At 42.1% G+C, this 20,854-nt stretch overlaps 1 protein-coding gene across 1 annotated transcript; it reads right to left on the minus strand.

The window, feature by feature from the left end:
• Nucleotides 1-1,612: 1,612 nt before the first annotated feature.
• Nucleotides 1,613-2,050, minus strand: LOC149779684 (uncharacterized). Its single transcript, XM_089938454.1, has one exon. It carries the CDS (start codon nt 2,048-2,050, stop codon nt 1,613-1,615), a length of 438 nt encoding a protein of 145 aa, XP_089794580.1.
• Between the last annotated feature and the right edge of the window lie 18,804 nt (nt 2,051-20,854).

Consider the following 20,854-nt stretch of genomic DNA (forward strand, 5'->3'; position numbering starts at 1 on the left):
GTAATTTAAACCGGACGTCTGTCGTCTTGACGTGACCTAATTGTGAGCATAGCTAATATTACATTTATCCTGGCTGTCAAATATATCAGCACATAACAGTCAAAATCAACATCCACATTATTTGCATCAATTAACCAAAAATATCTGAGCCTGAAGCACATTGGTTAAATTCAGAAATCTTAGTTACAAAGATCTGGCGTATGCAGATGATAGCAATATGTATTAGAAATAAAACACCTAATATTTATATAATCGTGCCATCAATTTTTTAAAAGTTATTTTGTTTCTCCTGTAATCAGGTGGATCGTAGGGGCGTAATGATGACTTTGCGACAGACTCTTTCCATTTTGCCCTATTCACCACTGCTTTCTGGAACTTTTTAAACTTCATGCTTGACCACTCTCTGTTATCTTAACAGTTCTTCTTTCGAACGCCTTGTTTTCTTCTTTCCTTCACTGTGGCTGTATGAGTCTCAATGACAGGTCAAACGAGACTATGCCATCTTAGTTTTTATTTCTTTAAGGTAGTGAGTTCATATGGTACAATTACACCTTGGATTCTAACGCACACCTCCTTATGAGAGATATGGTCCATGTATGAGATTTTCAGGGACTTTCGATAACATTTCATCTATAAAGCATGGATTCTTCTGTCTTGTTTTGCTGTCCGGGTCAGGGTCAGGGTCAATATTTCATATGCATACGGGAATACGGAGATGACGATGTTTAATATTTCATATGCATACTGGAATACGGAGATGACGATGGTCAATATTTCATATGCATACCGGAATACGGAGATGACGATGGTCAATATTTCATATGCATACTGGAATACGGAGATGACGATGGTCAATATTTCATATGCATACCGGAATACGGAGATGACGATGGTCAATAATGCATATGCATACTGGAATACGGAGATGACGATGGTCAATATTTCATATGCATACTGGAATACGGAGATGACGATGGTCAATATTTCATATGCATACTGGAATACGGAGATGACGATGGTCAATAATGCATATGCATACTGGAATACGGAGATGACAATGGTCAATATTTCATATGCATACTGGAATACGGAGATGACGATGGTCAATATTTCATATGCATACCGGAATACGGAGATGACGATGGTCAATATTTCATATGCATACCGGAATACGGAGATGACGATGGTCAATATTTCATATGCATACCGGAATACGGAGATGACGATGGTCAATAATGCATATGCATACTGGAATACGGAGATGACGATGGTCAATATTTCATATGCATACGGGAATACGGAGATGACGATGGTCAATATTTCATATGCATACTGGAATACGGAGATGACGATGGTCAATATTTCATATGCATACTGGAATACGGAGATGACGATGGTCAATATTTCATATGCATACCGGAATACGGAGATGACGATCGTCAATATTTCATATGCATACTGGAATACGGAGATGACGATGGTCAATATTTCATATGCATGCTGGAATACGGAGATGACGATGGTCAATAATGCATATGCATACCGGATGACGATGGGTGCATAAGCTTGATCTTGGATCCAAGCGTTATGTCGCTGTCCTTCCAAACCGGCTTCAGCCTTGCCAGTGCTGTTCTAGTCTGCGCAATCCTGGCAATATCCTCAGGTTTTGAAACTTGATCAGAGGTTGTAGCGCATATATAATGGAGCTTGTCAGTGTGCCAAGCTTCTGTCCATCCATTCTTATTTCCGTTTGGATGCAACTCAAGTTCTTTGTTATTAGCTTGGTCTTTTTCGAGCCGATCTCCATCCCATACATTAGTGATGCTCGGCTGAGACGGTTCACTAAGGTTTCCAGTTCTTGTTCGTCTCCTGCTAAGCAGTCGATATCATCAGCAAAGCGAAGATTGGTAATTGTTCTGCCTCCAACACTGATACTGTCCTCGTGTTCATCCAAGGCATCGGGCATGACTCTTTCCGAGCAGGTGTTGAAGAGAGTGGGTGAACGATTAACGACGTTAGTATTGTAGTAGACAGACTCATGTACGAACATGGTTCTTATAATAATAAACTCGTACAGTATTTCTTATGAAATAATATCATGTGTATTACGACTGCATGGTCTGAACTAGACAACAGAAAAGAGCGAAAACCAACATTGTTTTCGAAATTCAACAAATAATATATTTATTGAAAATGAAAAATGAAAAATTAAAAGAAATTATATTATTGTGAATGAAATCCCAAATAGTCGTAAAGGTTATATTTAAAGTTCAGAATGAATTCCATTGGTATTCCGAATGAATTCCAATATTGAACGTGCTGATCTGCCAACAGTTTTGATGTATCACAACGATACAAATGTCATTCAATGATTTCACAGTAATCCAAAAATGATGAATTAGTCGGAAAAGTATTGAGCACGTTGTAATTCCAGTAAATGATTTTAAATAAATAGTTCTTCTCAACTATTAACTGAAACACGACTTAAAATGATTCATCTAAGACTGGTGTTAAGATACGGAATGAAGAGTTTCTGTTTGCGTATCCATTATATGAACACGAAAGTTACAAAACCAAAACCAGGATGATGGTTATTTTCACATCAAATTAATCTCCAGTATGTTTTATGTTATAAAGAAGGTTACGTCTCCTGCTAAACGTTTAGTAAAGAACATGTACAACAGCAGGTACACCCGGTATTCATAAGGGGCCAGCAATGTTCTAAACATAAAATCTGGTAAACATGTTTACCTCCAAGATTACTGATCCGAATATTTATTATACAATCGTAGAGAAATATAATATATTGTTTACTAATAACACGATTTTTGTCAGGTAGGCACTGAACTCAATTACTGACCAAGGTCAGTCACACAATACATAGCATATTTTCATGGATAAAAGTAAACACACAACACAGTTTGAATATACATAACATTTGTAACGAAGTCAGTTCGTATGCAATCATTACAATGCATATCACTGTATACTCGCTTAAACATGTGTTGTGCATTAGAAAGCTGTTCTTGAATTTGAACGTCTTAGCTGGGAGACATGGCACGCCACAGAGTTGTGTAACCCATATACTAGGGTCAATGATGACACTAATTCCATAGACGATACTGGCTAACTCAGCGAGAAGAGCCATTGGTTCAGGACCAGGGATCTACGGGTCTGGAAGAGATATTTGGGTTCACTTGGAAGCATTCATCAGTCTTGTGTGTGTGTGTGTGTGTGTGCGTGTGTGTGTTTGTGTGTGTGTGTGTGTGAGCAATTCAATGCACCGTCATACATGATGATGATGAACAATAATACACTGATCAACTTTGTTCGTAAGTCGATACATCGATTATATCTGCTGTTAAATCCGTGCATCATATATGTTGATAAAATCGATATAGTATTGATCATATATGCTAAAAAACAATATGAACTGTGATTATCTATTGAAAATCCTCTTTTTATTTATATTCCTGGAAGTACGATGTAGTTTTGTTAGTTCCATTGACGAACTTGGTGAGCATGCCAAGAGCGATGTTTTCAGTCCTTATAGATTAGTTTGTTAGAGGCGTAAATAAGAATGCAATATACATGGTAAGAGATCAAATTGTAGTTAATGCGCATTAGAAAGAAACAGCACATCCACGTGTTTGAATTATGTGTCTTGGCTAGATCCAATTAAATCTAGTTTCCTCCTGGTACGATGATTGATTATACAAGTGGTCCTTGAGGGAGCTAATAATTTTTTTTATACAATTTTATGTCACATCAGTCATTAATTACTTGATGGCGGTAGGTCTGATTAGAATTTTAAAGTTTGATTGCGCTATTTAACTGGGAAACTTTTACAGAGGTCATTTCATTTTCCTACGTTAAAACCAGGTGTATTTCACAGCATGTACGTTTTTCTATTTTTCTTGGGAAGGTGGAGGTGGGTGCGTTGGAGGGCGTGGGTGGATTGCAAACGTATCAAACACACTGTTACGACACTATGGTCTTAATCTAAGTAACAGAAAAGAGCTAACACCAACAAGTTTCCTACAATTCAACAAATAATTTATTTCCCAAGAATGCAAAGTAAAAATGTAAAACGAGCTAATAGGATTGTGAATTAAATCCCGATGTATGCTAAAAGTACTTTCACAAGTTCAAACGTGTGAAGTTCCAGTGAATTCCAGTGGTATTCTAATTATATTACAATACTGAATGTGTTGATGTGCCTGTAGACTCTAATGTGCCAATTATCTGGAGTGTGATGATGTACTAAGAGTCTTTTGATGTGTAACAATAATATAATCCAAAAATGTTCTTGTCTGAATTAACTATAATTCCAAATTATTGTTCCAGTCCAAGAATAGTTTTGATGAGCGTGTTTTTTTTATTTCCTGTGAATAATAATTTGAATTAATAAATCTACCCAAATGAAAAGCTGAACACACCAATAATATTGACTGAACGTCGTGATGTTCTGGCAAGAATGAGCAATATCTCAAATAAACAACATTATATAAAGAAAATAATACACAATAATGGAATTCGGATGTAGGTCAGGCTATTATATAACATATTCAAAGTTGTAAAGAAATTTAGGAATTTCCAAATGATAATGATCTGAATCCAAACTCTTAGAGATTATTATATATTCATTACGTTGTTTACAAAGTTAATGTCCCGTGTCAGGTACACAGTGACCTTGATTTTGGACAAAGTGAAGTACTAAATACAAATGTATATCGCGTATAATTATTAAATAAGCATAACACACACACACACACTCAAACATCGCAATAAAACTTTGAAAATCTTTGAATTCAAGTGTGAAAATATAAGGATTTATTTTGACAAGTGAAAATAAACGAATTAATGCAAAAATATTTAATCATAATTTTCAATGCTTCACATTTAATTATACAATAAATGATAGTCTGCTGTTGTAATCCATATTATTATGGTATAAGTTTGATGCAGAACGAACAGGACTTAAATATCAGAAGTGTCCTTGTCGTACCATTTACTGCGTGAATGCTTCAGACTCTGAATCATGTTCAAAATTATATTTTTGGAAATAAAAAGATGTTGTAGAGCCTTAGTTCATACTTTTTCTCCATCACGGCCTTTTCGTCTTTTGAAAGTATTAGCGCTTTACGTGTCGTAATGTCGCAGTACAGTGAATCAACATCAAAAAAATGGATTTACCCGTGTTGTAGATTAAGATCATTACTGTCGTAATTCTTCATTGCAGCATATCGAATCAATGCTGTAAGTCATTGAATTCAGTGTCGTAATGTCACAGTGCAGAAAATCAGACAAAATCGGGTCTACCCCATGTCATTGGAATGAATGTCTTGATGGCACAGTGCCGCAAATCAGACAAAGCCCGACTTACACATGCCGTAGGTGGCTCTCACCAGTTTTGTATTTTACATAGTCAGAATTTTAAAGAAAAAGAATTTTCCCATGTGTCTTCACTGGTTATACTGGCTATTTTCTTAGATATAATTCAACTAACCTTTAATTGTTTATTTTGGTATTTTGGCAAGGAAATTAAGGGTTTTATTGAACAATACCCAAGATAGACAAGGTCTTTGTTAAAAAGCCATTATAACCAGTGAGGAAACTCGGAGAGATTATTTTTCTTTAAAATACTAATCCTATGCAAAATATGAAACTGGAGAGCGCCATCTTGACATTGCAATTAGTGTCGTGGTGTTCCAGTGCAGAAATCACACAATAAAGGGTCTACCTATGCCGTATGTCATTGGAATTAGTGTCGTTATGTCACAGTGCAGCATATCAGACAAAACCCAAATTACCCATGCCGTATGGCATTGCAATCAGTGCCGCACAGCAATGGCACAGTGACGCAAATCAGACAAAAACGATTCTACCCTTGCCGTATGTCATTGGAATCAGTGTCGTGATGTCACAGTCAAACAAATCAGACAAAAACGGATATACCCTTGGTGCATGTTAATTATATAAACAGTCAGCATTTATGTAAATCAACATATGAAAGTAAAGATAGCTGCTGTTTTGGCTGCAAACATGATTTTGGGTTCATTGCTAAATCGCTGATACCCTTGAATAGCTTACCCGCCGCAAAATCACCGTCCACTAAACTGGTGATTATTGTAGGCCATAACTGCGACCTCGATATAGACGAAAATAGAATCAAAACTGTAATTAGCATTAAAACTGTAATTAGCATTAAACTGTAATTAGCATTAAAACTGTAACTAGTATTAACACTGTAATTAGCATTAAACTGTAATTAGCATTATAACCGTAATTAGCATTAAAACTGTAATTAGCATTAAAACTATAATTAACATTAAACTGCCACATATGCGATGATGCAAACATGATATTCTCAATAAGATCAAATAACAACTGTATTTAGCATTAAAATTGATATGACTACGATGATGTGAGGAGGCAAACATGACATTCTCAATAAGATCCCAAAAAATTGAATTTAGCATTAAAATTGTTACGACTGTGAGAATTGCAAACATGACATTCTCAATAAGATCAAATAAAAACTGTAATTGGCATTAAGTTGCTACAGCTGTGAGGATGCAAACGTGACATTCTCAATAAGATAATATAAAGACTGTGTGTAGCATTAAATTGCTACAGCTGTGAGGATGCAAACGTGACATTCTCAATAAGATAATATAAAGACTGTGTTTAGCATTAAATTGCTACAGCTGTGAGGATGCAAACATGACATTCTCAATATGATCAAATAAAACCTGTAATTAGCATTAAACTGCTACGACTGTGAGGATGCAAACGTGACATTCTCATTAAGATCAAAAAAAAAACTAATTGGCATTAAATTGCTACGACTGTGAGGATGCAAACATGACATTCTCAATAAGATCAAATAACAACTGTATTTAGCATCAAAATTGATATGACTACGATGATGTGAGGAGGCAAACATGGCATTCTCAATAAGATCCCCAAAAAATTGAATTTAGCATTAAAATTGCTACGACTGTGAGAATTGCAAACGTGAGTAGTAAATGGGGGCACTTTACCGTCAATGGGAATTAGCATTACAGAGACCCCTGGGTCAGATTAGCGTCAAGGGAAATTTAACATGGAGAAAAATCGTGGGTCAGATTAGCGTCAAGGGAAATTAACATGGAGAAAAATCGTGGGACGGTTTAGCGTCAAAGGAATTTAAACAGGATGGGACTTTATAGCGTCAAGGGAAATTGAACATGGGATTTTTTTTTTTTAAATTTTTTTATAAAAGGGGTAGGCAATGGAAAGGCTATCTCTTTTCGAGAAATATGGCTGGCCCTGAAAAGGGCCTTTGGGTTTATGTTAATATTAATATTAACATAGATGGCATCTGTCACATCTTCTTCTTCTTCTTCTTAAACTCCTTCTAACTGCCGGTCCATACACAAGTACCCTCTTGAGACATCCTTGTCTTTCTATGTAAACTCTCCTCATCCATTGACTAGTATCTGTCCTATCAACAACAGTCCACTTGGACCTGACATACATGAGCATGTCCGTCCTAAACATCATGGAAGACACAAGGGTGGATGACTCAACTGTGGTCCACATCTTGAAGCGACGAGAATAGGTGAATCAATGCAGTGAACTGCGCTTATTTATAGGTACAGGAAGGATTGAAACAGATTGAATTCATTCACCAATCCGAACACGCGTTACAAAATTCAGTCAGCTCGCATCCAATCCGAAGAGAGCAGTCTGTGACGTCACGTGGTCTATATAGATTCGTTAGCGCTTGTGTGCAGTCAATCTATGCGACAGTGATTCAACATGACGGAAACTCAGAAAACGATCCATTCGGGTGCACCAGCAGGGGAGACTGCCCAAGGGAACCCGGACTTACTTTCAGAAGAGGTACATTGGGATTTTGTGGATTTTCTTACCTCGCAAGAATTTGTTCCGGAACCTTCGTTACCTTCTTCATTACCGCAAATGGAGAATTTTAGACAGAGACAGAAAGAAGAATTGGAGAAATTTATGCAACGACAAAAGGAAGCGGAACAAGCTTTTCTCCTACAGCAACAGCAACAGCAACAAGAAGAGGTAAGAAAAAAACAACAGCAACAACAGCAAGAAGAAGTAGCAGCAAAGAAACAAGAGGGTGAAAATCAAACGGCTACGGTACTGTTGGACATTTTAGCGGAGTTAAGAAGTCTGAAACAAATGTATCAGACTTCTTTATCACGACCGAAGAGAATACGACCTTCCCGAGCTAAACACGCCAACCCTGTGACTAAGCCTGTCCTACCACCCTTAGTGATTTCAACCCAATCATCAGAAGTAGGCCTTGGCCGTGGCAAAGGCTTAAGGCAGCTAAAGTTGATTGGTTAAACTCACTTCTACACCATAAAGAAAAAAGGCCCTTTTCAGGGCCACCCACATTTCTCGAAAAGAAATACAATTTCAATTTGCCAATAACTCAAAAATAAACCCCACCCATTTTACCCTTATAGTACGTGTCTGTGTATGAGTGCTTGAGTGTAGCTTCTTATTTTAAAATCAAAACTCAAAGACACTTACCTTATATCATTCATGTATTCTTTTATTCATTTTTTACAATCCAATTCACAATTCACCACAGAACACTTTAAAAAGTTCGTACACTTCTTCTTTCTCATTATTTAGTCTCTCTGTTTTTTGAATTTCTTCACCGTTTTTTTCTCATTTTCTTCCCTTCTTCTTTTCTTCTCCTGTTTCTTTGCCTCTTTTAAATAGAATTGTCTTCTTTCTTCCTCTTCTTCCTCTGAAGAATCCCTCTCTTCTTTCGAAGAATCCCTCTCTTCTTCCGAAGAATCCCTCTCTTCTTCTGAAGAATCCTTCTTTTCTTCTGACTCCTCTTGTTTCTTTTTTGGGCAATCTGGAGACCAATGTCCTTTTTCTTTACAATAATAACAGGTATCTTGACTTTTGTCTTTTTTAGCCCCTGTTTTTTTTCTTTTTTGACGGTCTGGACACTCTGAAGACCAATGCCCTTTCTTCTGACAGATATAGCAAGTATCTTGACTTTTATCTCGAAAGGAAGGAGAGTAGTCCGTGGGCTGGTCTGAAGAGAATTTTCTAATGACCCCTCGCAAAGCTCTGACGAAACGTTCCATCTGGGTAGTCTCTTCCATCGTTGTGCTCGGCTTGAGAGTGAAATGAATAGTGAAAGGACAAGACACACACCCTTTTTATATACGCTGGTTTGCCAAGACTATAAATTAGTCTATGGTGTTTAAACTTGAGTCATTTGACGTTTTGCACTCAAGATGAAACGATCCTATTCATTCGAGAAGAAAGAAGAAGAAGAAGAAAGTAAGAGGCAGAAACGTGATCTATCGCCTCGTACCAGGGCTGAAATCTTGGCACAAATTCATGCCAGTGATTTTGAAGAGGACATGAGTGAACCAGAATCCGAACCCTCTAAACCAAGTTCACCACCCTTAGTCAACCCTGAAAAGTACTATTCCATTCGAGAGACGGAAAAGCGCTCCTCTAGAAAATTTAGAACCACGGCTTACACCTACACGGTGAAGTTTAAAGATTTCAAGGCCGACGTACCCTTGGAGAAAGCAGAAGGGTTTATCACCGAGATGTGGGATTCTTTGCTCACCGCACTCAAGCGACAATCTCAAGCCAAAGAAGACGATCGCTTGACACTATCCATAGATCACGACGGTTTGAAATCCCCTGTTTGGATCGAGTTTAGCAGACCCGCAGAACTGACCCCTTCCAAAGTCATGGACAAGATACAACAGGTGCAACAATCTAATGACCAGTTTGACATCACCGATGGTAAAGCCACACTGAAAATGGCCCACGTCTCTCCTCCTCAAGGGACAGGACGCAAAAGATGTTATTGGTGGACGACCTTCGCAACAACAAAAAGAGTCTCGTCCGAATTAACAACCCTCAAGACCAGATGTGTTTAGCCCGTGCCATCGTGGTGGGACGAACCTATGCCAACAAGAACGACACGGTAGAATGGAAAAGAACCTGGAACACTATTCAACAATCCGACCGAGCCAAACAACGAAATGAAGCAGAACTCCTGTTACAACAAGCCGGACTGTCCAAAGACACACCCTGTGGCATTCCTGAGATGCAAAAATTGCAAGATGCCCTAGCTCCACGCTACACCTTGAAAGTGCACCCTCAAGAAATGCGTTTAACTCTGTTGTTTCCAGGCCAAGATTTTAAGGACGGAAAATACATTCATGTCTATCATCACGATGACCATTTCGATACCATTACCAGTATCACTGGATTCCTGGGATACAGTTATTATTGTGAGAAATGTGACTATGGTTATAACAATCGAGAGCAACACAAGCATTGTGGAATGAAATGCCCAGGATGTTTGGCCTCTCCACCCTGTCTGAGCGAAGAACCAGTGCCTTGTTCGACTTGTTTGCGCACGTTTGTCAGTCCTACCTGTTACCAACAACATCTGAAGACGCAAGGTTCACAGCAGAAATGTGCTTGTCAACTCTTGAGATTGTGCCCAACGTGTAGACAATGCATACGTACCAATAGTACCAAGGCACACGTATGTTCAGGAAAAAAAAAATGTCACATTTGTCACCGCATCGTGGACTTGGAACACCAATGCTACGTGCAAAAATACCAACCCCCACTAGAGAAAGAGGACGGTCACAAGAAGAAAGGCAATTTCATCTTTTTCGATTTCGAATGCATGCAAGAGACCGGCATTCACATTCCTAATTTCTGCGTGGCTCATCGAGCGTGCGAGAAGTGCATTCAAGAACCTATCTTCAGTCATTGCCCTCACTGCAGCAAGATTCCCGGAGGGCGTGAAAAAATCTTTCGGGGACCAAACACGTTAGCCGATTTTGCCCAATGGGTCTTAGACCCCATCGACAAGACGTGGAGCCAAGAGGACATCGAACGTTACGGAGATTGTCATCGTCATGCCACGGTGATGGCTCACAATTTTTCCGGATACGATGGACAGTTTCTTCTCAGATACTATACGGAACAAGGCACCGAACGTCCTAAAGTCACTTTGAACGGAGCCAAAATCATTTTCATGCAAGTGGGACAAGTACAGTTTAAAGATTCGATGAGTTACTTAGCCATGCCTTTGAGTCGAATGCCTAAAACGTTTGGAATGACAGAAATGGCTAAAGGGTACTTTCCACACTTTTTCAATACGGAAGCCAATCAATATGCCGTTCTACCCCATTTACCTGAGGCTCACTATTACGACCCCGACAACATGCGTACCGAACAACGAGAAGCTTTCTACGCTTGGTACCAGGCTCATGCCTCTGACCCCTTCGACTTTCAGGAAGAAATGTTAAAGTATTGTCGTTCCGACGTGGACATTTTACGACGTTCCTGTGGAAAATTTCGAGAACTGTTCATGGAACACGGACGGGTCGATCCTTTGAAAGAAGCTTGCACCATTGCCAAAGCGTGTTCCTTAGTGTACCGCCAACGATTCATGCCTGAAAACACCGTGGCTGTCATCAGTCCTCAAACGACCCACTATGTCAAGCGTCAATACTCGGTCAAAGCCCTACGTTGGTTACATTACTTGTGCGACAAGGAAGACAAATGGATTCAGCATGCCCGCAACGGAGGAGGCGAGAAGACCATCGGAACGTATTCGGTAGATGGCTGGGACTTGGAAAACCCCAAGATCGTGTACGAGTTTAACGGGTGCTTATTTCACGGATGTCCCGTCTGTTACCCTGACCGTGACACTAAAAATCAGTTTTTGCAACGAACCATGGAAGACTTGTACCAGGACACTTGTCAGCGACGCCTAAAGTTAGAACAGCAAGGATACCAAGTGGTGGAAATGTGGGAACACGAGTACGATCACCGTTTGAAAACCGATCCCGAGTTTAAACGCCTCGTGGAAAGTTACCAGTTCATGGACCCGCTGAACCCGAGGGATAGTTTGTACGGAGGAAGGACCAATGCCACCTGTTTGCTGTACCAAGCCGACGAAGAGAAAGGAGAAGAAATCAAATACTTGGACGTGTGTTCGCTGTATCCCTACGTGTGCAAATATTGTCGCTTTCCCGTAGGGCACCCGCAATTGTTGACGGAACACATCGACCTGAAAAACATTCGACAATACGAAGGCTTGATCAAGTGTAAAGTTTTGCCTCCCACGAACCTATACCATCCCGTCTTACCTCACCATTGTCAAGGCAAACTGATGTTTCCCTTGTGCCGTACTTGTGCCGAAACGTGCAACCAGGACCAACCTTGCCATCACAGCCAGGAAGAACGTGCCTTGACGGGAACCTGGGTCAGCGTGGAATTGTTCAAAGCTCTGGACATGGGATACCAACTGTTAGAAGTGTACGAAATTTGCCACTTTCCCAAGACACAACAGTACCACAAGGGTGACCCTACTCAGAAAGGCATTTTCGCCGACTACGTGGATGCCTTTTTGAAACTGAAACAAGAAGCCAGCGGCTATCCGTCCTGGTGTCACACTCCCGAAGACCAAATGCAATTCAAAGAGAAATACTATGCACAAGAAGGTATCTCTTTAGACCACATCGAAAAAAACGAAGGCAGGCGATCGTTTGCCAAAGTGATGTTAAATTGCTTGTGGGGTAAAATGGCACAACGACCGTGTTTACCCAAGACGGAATATTTGACAGAACCTTCCCGCTACTTCCAGATGATTCACGACAAAACCAAATACATGAAACACGTGGACGTCGTTCGAGAGGATTTGATCTTGGTCAATTATGAAGAAGATCTGGACTTTGTACAAGACGACCCTTTTGGAAATGTCATCATTGCGGCTTACGTGACAGCTCATGCTCGCTTAAAATTGTACGAAGCTTTAGAACTGTTAGAAGAACGCGTCCTGTACTTTGACACGGCAGTTGCATTTACATCCATCACCCGATTCAACAGCACCCTGACATCGAAGGAGACCGTTTAGAAGCCTGGACAGACGAGCATCCCGACGACAAGATTCTAAGTTTCGTCAGTGGTGGTCCCAAAAATTACGGCTACGAATACCGGGACAAACAAGGAGAAGTGCACACGACGTGCAAAGTGAAAGGACTGACTCTGAATCATCGTACCAGTCGAGTGGTCAACTTTGGGGTATTGAAAGAAGCCTTGCAATCGGGAGAGGATGGAAACTTTAAAGTGACCACTTATCAACCGAACAAGATTGTACGTTTACCCACTCACCACATCGTCAGTCGACCCCTGGAAAAAATCTATCAAATCGTGTACCAGAAGCGAGTGAGACTTCCCAATCACTTTACGTTGCCGTACGGTCACATCGATATTGGTCAGCATATAAAAAGGGACAACGTCCAAGACCAATAGTTCATTGTTCATTGAAGTAACTTACCATGTCGTTGACGAAGAAGAAACCAGATTGGTTAGGAGTCAAATGTTGGACATCACCGAGACCAGGGTTTTGAGGCTTGGACACAAGAGGTGGCCCAGTATGCACGAGAGTTATTCAAGGAAAAAAGTTACTTTTCAACCTGTGTTAGTGACGGTGCCAGAAGAACCCGTCACCCAGGACAGGACTGTCGTGGACAGGCCTGAAAGACCCCTTCGGGAGGACACTTGTGTGACCTTACCCCCTACTATAGAACTGGTTAGAACTTTACCCAAAACATGTTGTACAGACACTTGTGTTTATTCCACGTTCATGGTTATCATGTGCCTTTTATTCTTGTACTTAAGCCTTTGGCTTTTATGTATTTTTGTCTTTCGTATTCATGTTTGAAAAAAACATTAAATAAACGTGTTCTGAAAAAGTATATAAACTCTTGTCTTGTTTGTTTTTCGTGTCACAAGTGACATTTCTCACACTATGGCTACCTCTGCTGTCTCTGCTCCCTCTTCCTCTACTGTCAAAGTCATCGACGAACACTTAGATCGTGCCAGTTGGGAGGCTTTGTATCTTCGCCATCCCTTTAACATGCTCATTGCTGGACCTAGCGGTTCAGGCAAAACCGAATTCGTCAAACGTTTGATCGAACATAAACATCATTTGATCGATCGACCCCCTCAACGAATCGTGTGGTGTTACAAAGAGTGGCAATCGGCGTACAGCCTCTTGCGAGAAAGTCAAGGCGATTCCATCGTGTTTGTGGAAGGCATTCCTAAAGAAGACGATGGCATCGTCTCTGACTCCCGACTAACCCATTTGGTCATTTTCGACGACATGTTAGGAGAAGACGAAGAAGAAATTAAACTGTGGTTCACGCGCAAAGGGCATCACCGTAATGCCAGTGTCGTTTACATCACCCAAAATTTGTTTCAACAAAGTAAAGCCCATCGCACCATCAGTCTCAATGCGCATTACGTGGTCTTGTTTAAAAGCCCTCGAGATAAATCGCAAGTGCAAGTTTTAGCCAAACAGTTAGGAACGCCTTGGCTGACTCAGGCGTACGACGATGCCACTCAAACGCCACACGCCTATTTACTCGTCGATTTGAAACCTACGACTCCCGAGGATTTGCGATTTCGTACCCACTTGTTTCACCACTGGTGCCAAGACGGAGGGCCTGTCCTGTACACGTCTCCGTCCTCGACTTCATTTCACTCTCCATAAAAAAATCTATAAAAACCTCAGACCCTATTTCGTCTGTCTCACACAGTGTGAACATGACGTCCCTTCAGTCGCATCTTCCCGTCAAATTGATTCGTGCCTTGTATGGCATCAGTCGAGAAAAAGATCCACAAACACGAGCTCGTGTCTTAGAAGCTAGTCTCAAAGAAGTCTTACGATGGTTCACGGTGACGGCACGTCAATTACTCCAAGGAATCATTCAGATTCCTCATCAAACCAAACGCTTTTTCGATCGAAACAAAGTCGCTTTGGTCCAACTGGCCGATCCCCGCATCGACACTCAAACCAAAAAACAAATCATTTTGAAACCTGGAGGGAGCGGTACTCTAGGAGGGGTCATCATTCGCTCACTCTTAAGATGGGATCCTAATGCCCCCAAAGTTATACCCAAGACAAAAGTCCAACGAAGCCCCAAGAAGAAAAAGACCAGGTCCCCAAGGAGAACTTCTCCAGTGGCAGGGCCCTCCTCTGACCAGACGCCACCACCCCGGAAAAAGAAAAGAAGCCCCCAGAAAAAGAAACAGAGAAAAAGTCCCCAGAAAAAGAAAAGTCCACAGAAAACTAGTCGCAAGAGAGGCACTTCGGCCAGGACGCAACCTTACACTCGCAAACCACGACCTGCCACGGCGGTGACTGCGTCTCCGGCAGCCTCACGTTTGTCCACTTCTCCGTTAATGACACCCAGAACTGAAGAGTACTTGGAGACGTTGATCACACCAAGAACTTCTCCGTTGATGACCCCCAAAAGAACTTCCCCAGTGGCAGGACCTTCCAATTTAGTGGCAGTGGCTGCTGCTCACAAAGTACCTTCTCCCAAAATCAAAGTCCATGAAAGATCGGGCATGTTACAAGGTTTACTGGATTTGTCCAAGCAAGAACTGGCTCGATTTAGTCCGTTACGTACCCCTGCACGACGTGTCATGCCTGTCCTCAAACTAATACGACGTCAAGACAATCAGTGGCGACGCGTTCCAGTATAAAAAAGGCCTGTGACCAACTCGGGGTATCAGTGTTTTTTGGTGCTCCTGAAGACTCAAAGATGTCACCCTCCAGAAAACCCCAAGGAAAGAAAAGGAAAGGACTGCCACCACGTTTAGCCAAACATGGGGACATGTTATCTGTCCTGTCCAAAGCTTCTCCACCCCTACGAAAAAAACTCATTCAAACGGCCTCCAAAGAGGTCATCGATACCGTGTGCGAATGTTGTTTGAACGTTTTGAAAGGCACGATCCCTTTGTCCAAACACCAGAAACAATGCTTAGGCAAACATCGTCACGTTCTTCGCCAAATGGTTCAAAAGAAAATTCCCATTCGTCAAAAAAAGATGTTAGTGCAACGTGGAGGTATTTTACCTCTCTTGTTAGGCCCCATACTGAAAGGAGTCTTGGGAACCATGTTGGGAGGACTGGTGGGAGCAAGATAAAAAGGCCTCGGAAGTTCCAAGATCTCAGAATCGACCCCTGACAACCCCATGGAAGGACGAAAACTAGCTTTAGTGCCTTACAAACGATGGATGGAATACCATTGGTGGCAAGAACAACACACCCCGCATTTACCTCCCAATCCCCATTTGAGCGAGATGTCCCAGTTACAACACAAATTGCAGTCCTTGATGGATCGCCAAGATTTGTCCGAAACAGAAAAATCGCAAAAGTACGGTCAACTCTTGCAACGACTGCAACTCTTTCACCAGAAAGCTTTAGACGAAACAGCTCTACCCACTCTGAAAGATTTTAAGACCTTGATGAAAAGTCCAGCACCATCACCAGTACCAGTACCAGTACCAGTACCACCAGTACCCGTGACCAAGACAGAAAAAGGAGAAGAAGAAGTGGAAGGGTTTCAAACTCCACCAGAGAAAGTACGCAAGTTAACAACACCACCTACCTCAAGAATTGGATGGATTAAAAAGATGATGGCCACCCCTTCTTCCTCACAAGAGAAAAAGAAAGTGAAGACAGAAGTGAAGACAGAAGTGAAACAAGAACCGATATCCCCCGCTCAGACATCCTTCTCCTCTTCGACACCTATTGCTGGCCGCACACGCAAAGCATTGCAATCCAAGAAAATACCTCAAGAGAAAAAGAGTAGCATCCTCCAAGAGTGGGTGTCTTATTAACACACCAACCAACACAAAAAATGGAAAAAGTCTTAGCCAGCATTTACTACGATCCCTCGCATCCTGCAGGTTACGCAGGAGTTCAAAAATTGTATCGTGCTGCCAAAACGCGACTGAAAAGTCTCCGTTTACCTCAAGTGCAACGATGGTTACAAGAACAAGCTACCTACACTTTACACAAACCCATTCGACGCAAGTTTGCCAGAAGTCGCACCCGAGTGGAAGGCATCGATCATCAATGGCAAGCCGATTTAGCCGATGTCTCTCATTTGGCCAGCTACAATCGTGGCTACAAATATTTGTTTTGTGTCATCGACGTCTTTTCCAAATTTGCCTGGGTCGTACCCTTGACTTCCAAATCGAGCAGTGAGTTAGTGCGAGCCCTGCAACGGGTGTTGAAACAAAGCGGTCGTCACCCTCTTCGATGGCAAACGGACAAAGGCACCGAATTTCTGAACCAAGCTTTCCAAAAAGAATTAAAGAAACGTGACATTCATTTATTTACCACCGAGAATCCCGAAACCAAAGCCAGCATCGTGGAACGTTTTCAACGCACTTTGAAAGAACGCATGTGGAAATATTTTACGCATCACCACACTCTGAAGTACATCGACATCTTACCGCACCTGGTGCAAGCGTACAACCAATCTTACCATCGAAGCATCGGACGTGCCCCGCAAGACGTGACTCCCGACAACGAAGTGTTGGTGTTTGAGCGTCTGTTTGGTACGTCCCCGACGAGGGCTGTCCCCGAGAAAAGTGGAATGTTGGCCGTAGGAGATTGGGTGCGCATTGGCAAAACCAAACGCACTTTCGACAAAGGTTACTTACCTAACTGGACGACCGAATTGTTTCGCGTCACTGGACGAGTGCATGGCCGTCATCCTGCCGTCTATAAATTGGAAGACATGAACGGAGAAGTGCTCAAAGGAACGTTTTATTTGCCCGAGTTACAACGTGTCACCAAAAAAGAAGACGACGTGTACGACATCGAAAGCATTCTCGAACGCAGAACCCGTAAAGTGGGCAAACGACGTGTCAAAGAAGTCAAAGTACGTTGGAAAGGATATCCACCCAGTTTTGATTCTTGGATCGACGCTTCGCAAGTCATCGACTATAAAAAGAAGTGACCATCATGCCTTTTCACACAGACGCAGCTACGTCGACCACTCCTCCTTCACCCAGTTCTTCTGTGCAAGATTTACAAAAACAACCCTTGTGGGTGTGGTGTGGAGAACGTGTGCCTAAAACGCAAATCGTCTTTTTCTGCCAAATCTTCGTGGTGTATTGTGTCATCGGGGCAGCCATCGCCAATTTGAGTTTGCAGCAAGGAGACAAACAATTGTGGACCATTTTATTGAGCAGTTGCATCGGTTACCTGCTTCCTAATCCCTCCGTGAAATTCACCTCCAACGGGAACCACGGTAACCTTGTGTCCAGTGCCAGTGCCAGTCACCACTCCAACCACAACCAGAACCCCATTTTGGGCGGAGACACGCCTCTGACGTCCACTAACCCCTCGGACAGCCACAGAACTCTGGAATTATGAGTCACCAAAACCAATTTTACTTAACCTTACCCAGTGACAGTTCCATGGAGGTGTTTCCCAAGAACACGTTGTGCTGTTACACGGCCAAATTACCTCAAGCCATCCCCTTAGATCACGAAGCCCATTGGGAAGTGGCTTTAGTAGAAATCATTCACCCGACCCAAGTCCTCAATGTCCTTCCCAATCAAAATTTTTTTGATGTGGAAGTTCATGACGAACAATTGCAACAGTGGATGGATAGCAATGTCAAATATGACAAGAAAACCCGTACACAAAAGTACACCACCTATCACTTGTTCATTTCCCCAGGCTATTATTTTAGTGGTCAACATTTGATCAGCACCATAGCCTCCAGGTTTAATGCCGTGTTTCTGAAAGCTTTGGAGCATGTTAACAAAAGTGTCACCATGGAGTACCACAAAACAGCTCGTCGCTTCTTGATGAAATTTGAACGGAGTAAAATCCTGTCCATTTTATTTTGTCCTGAATTGTATGACATCTTGGGCGGAGACATGAACCTGAGAATGAGCATGATGAAGAAAAGCGAATTACCCATCGTTTACGACAACGAGTCTTTTAGCAAGTTATTTCGTGCCCCGGTAGAACTGAACCAAGGACTGAATTTGATGTTTGTGTACTCCGATGTGGTGGAGTACAACGTGGTGGGACACACCTCCGTACCGTTACTGCGTGTCATTCCTTTCAAAGTGGATTCTACCACGAACACTGACGAGGAAGGTGGAAACACTTACCACGTCCACCGCGAATTTGTACATCCTCACTATTTGCCTGTCAGTAAGTCGTATTTTGGACACGGTCAACATTACTATAAAAGGAGATTTGGGACAAAATATTTCATTCACCAAAGGAAAAGTCACGGTGAAACTCCATTTTCGAAAACGGTTTTCTCACGATTCGTAAGTCATGTATCCAGTGTACCGAGGGGTTGCTCGACAGCGAGGACACGGTTTAGGAGATATGTTAAAATCGGCCTTTCGTTCGGTGGCCCCGGTGTTGAAACCGATGGTGACACGCGGATTGCACGCCTTGAAAGATGCGGCACTGACGCAAGGCAAAGAATTTCTCCAAAATGTCATCATCGACAAACAAAACCCTAAAGAAGCCTTCATGAGGGCAGGCAAAAATGTCTTGCTGCAAACGGGCAAAGACATTTTGGGTCACCGAGAAACACCTATAAATGCCCTGCACGCTACCGAGTCAGGCATTCAGCAAGGACAAGGCAGAAAGAGACGACGAAGAAAACACCCTTTCACCAGACTTCAAGCGAGAAAGGCCAAGAAAAGAAGAACCGTTCGAGACTTAGACGTTTTCGATTATTGAGAAAAGAGACAAAAAAATGATGCACCGAGAATCTTGCGCTTGTTCCAAGACGGAACTGGATCTGTTTGCCATGCCCCCCACCATGATGACCATGCAAGAATCCCAGTGGGTGGAATTTCACCCCGTCTCCTCATTGACCGATTCCGCTCCCATCGAGTTTGAAATCAAAGGACAGCCCGAAGATTACATCGATCTGAATAGCAGTTACTTGTACCTGAAAGTCAAAATTCTAGATAAGACTGGAGGTGCTATAGACGATGAAGCAGTAGCTCCCGTCAACAATTTCATGCATTCCTTGTTCAGTGGAGTGGACTTGTACTTGAATAACAAACTGGTCAGCAGCAGCATGGATACTTACCCTTATCGTGCCTACCTGGAAAATCTCTTGACGTACGGAATAGATGCCAAGAACACTCATCTCAGTGCCTGTGTGGTATGGGAAGCTGACGAACCTACCAAGTTTGAAATATTGGAAACTGATGAAAAGAAAGACAACAATGATGGATTTGTAGAACGAAGAAAGAGAATCACGGGAGCCGACACAAGTTTAGAACTGATGGATCGTTTGCATTTGGACATGTGGTTGCAGGAAAAGTATTTGCTGAACGGGGTGGATGTCCGCCTGAGACTGAATCGTAGCAGTGCCGCTTTCCATTTGATGGCTGATAGTGACGGTTACAAAACCAAAATCCTAGAAGCCAGACTCTACGTACGCCGTGTGGAAGTGTTACCTAAAGTGGGAAACGACATCAGTCAGACGTTGAGCAGAACGACTGCCAAGTATCCCATACGACGCGTGGAAGTGAAAACCTTCACCATTCCCAAGGGACAGCGATCCATGATCGAAGATCATCTGTTCCAAGGACAGTTACCCAAACGTTTGATCGTTGGTATCGTCGAGAATACAGCCTTCAACGGAGCTGCCGAAAAAAATCCTTTCTACTTTCAACACTTTGGCGTGTCCAAAATCGAAGTCAGTCGCGATGGCAAGACCTTGTGTACCCGACCTTTCGAACCTGACTTTACCAAGAAGAATTACTTGAGATCGTACTTGTCCCTGTACGAAGCCACCGGACAGTTAGGAACCAATACCAGTCACGGTATTACGTACGAGGATTATGCAGGAGGCTGCGCTTTGTGGGCTTTCGATTTCACTCCAGACCAAGGCAGCGACGAGGGACATTTCCACCCTATAAAATCCGGCCAGATTCGTGTGGAAATTCAGTTTAAAGAC

The sequence above is a fragment of the Sinohyriopsis cumingii genome, chromosome 17 (assembly GCF_028554795.1).
Source record: "Sinohyriopsis cumingii isolate HCF-2022 chromosome 17, ASM2855479v2, whole genome shotgun sequence".
NCBI lineage: Eukaryota > Metazoa > Mollusca > Bivalvia > Unionida > Unionidae > Sinohyriopsis > Sinohyriopsis cumingii.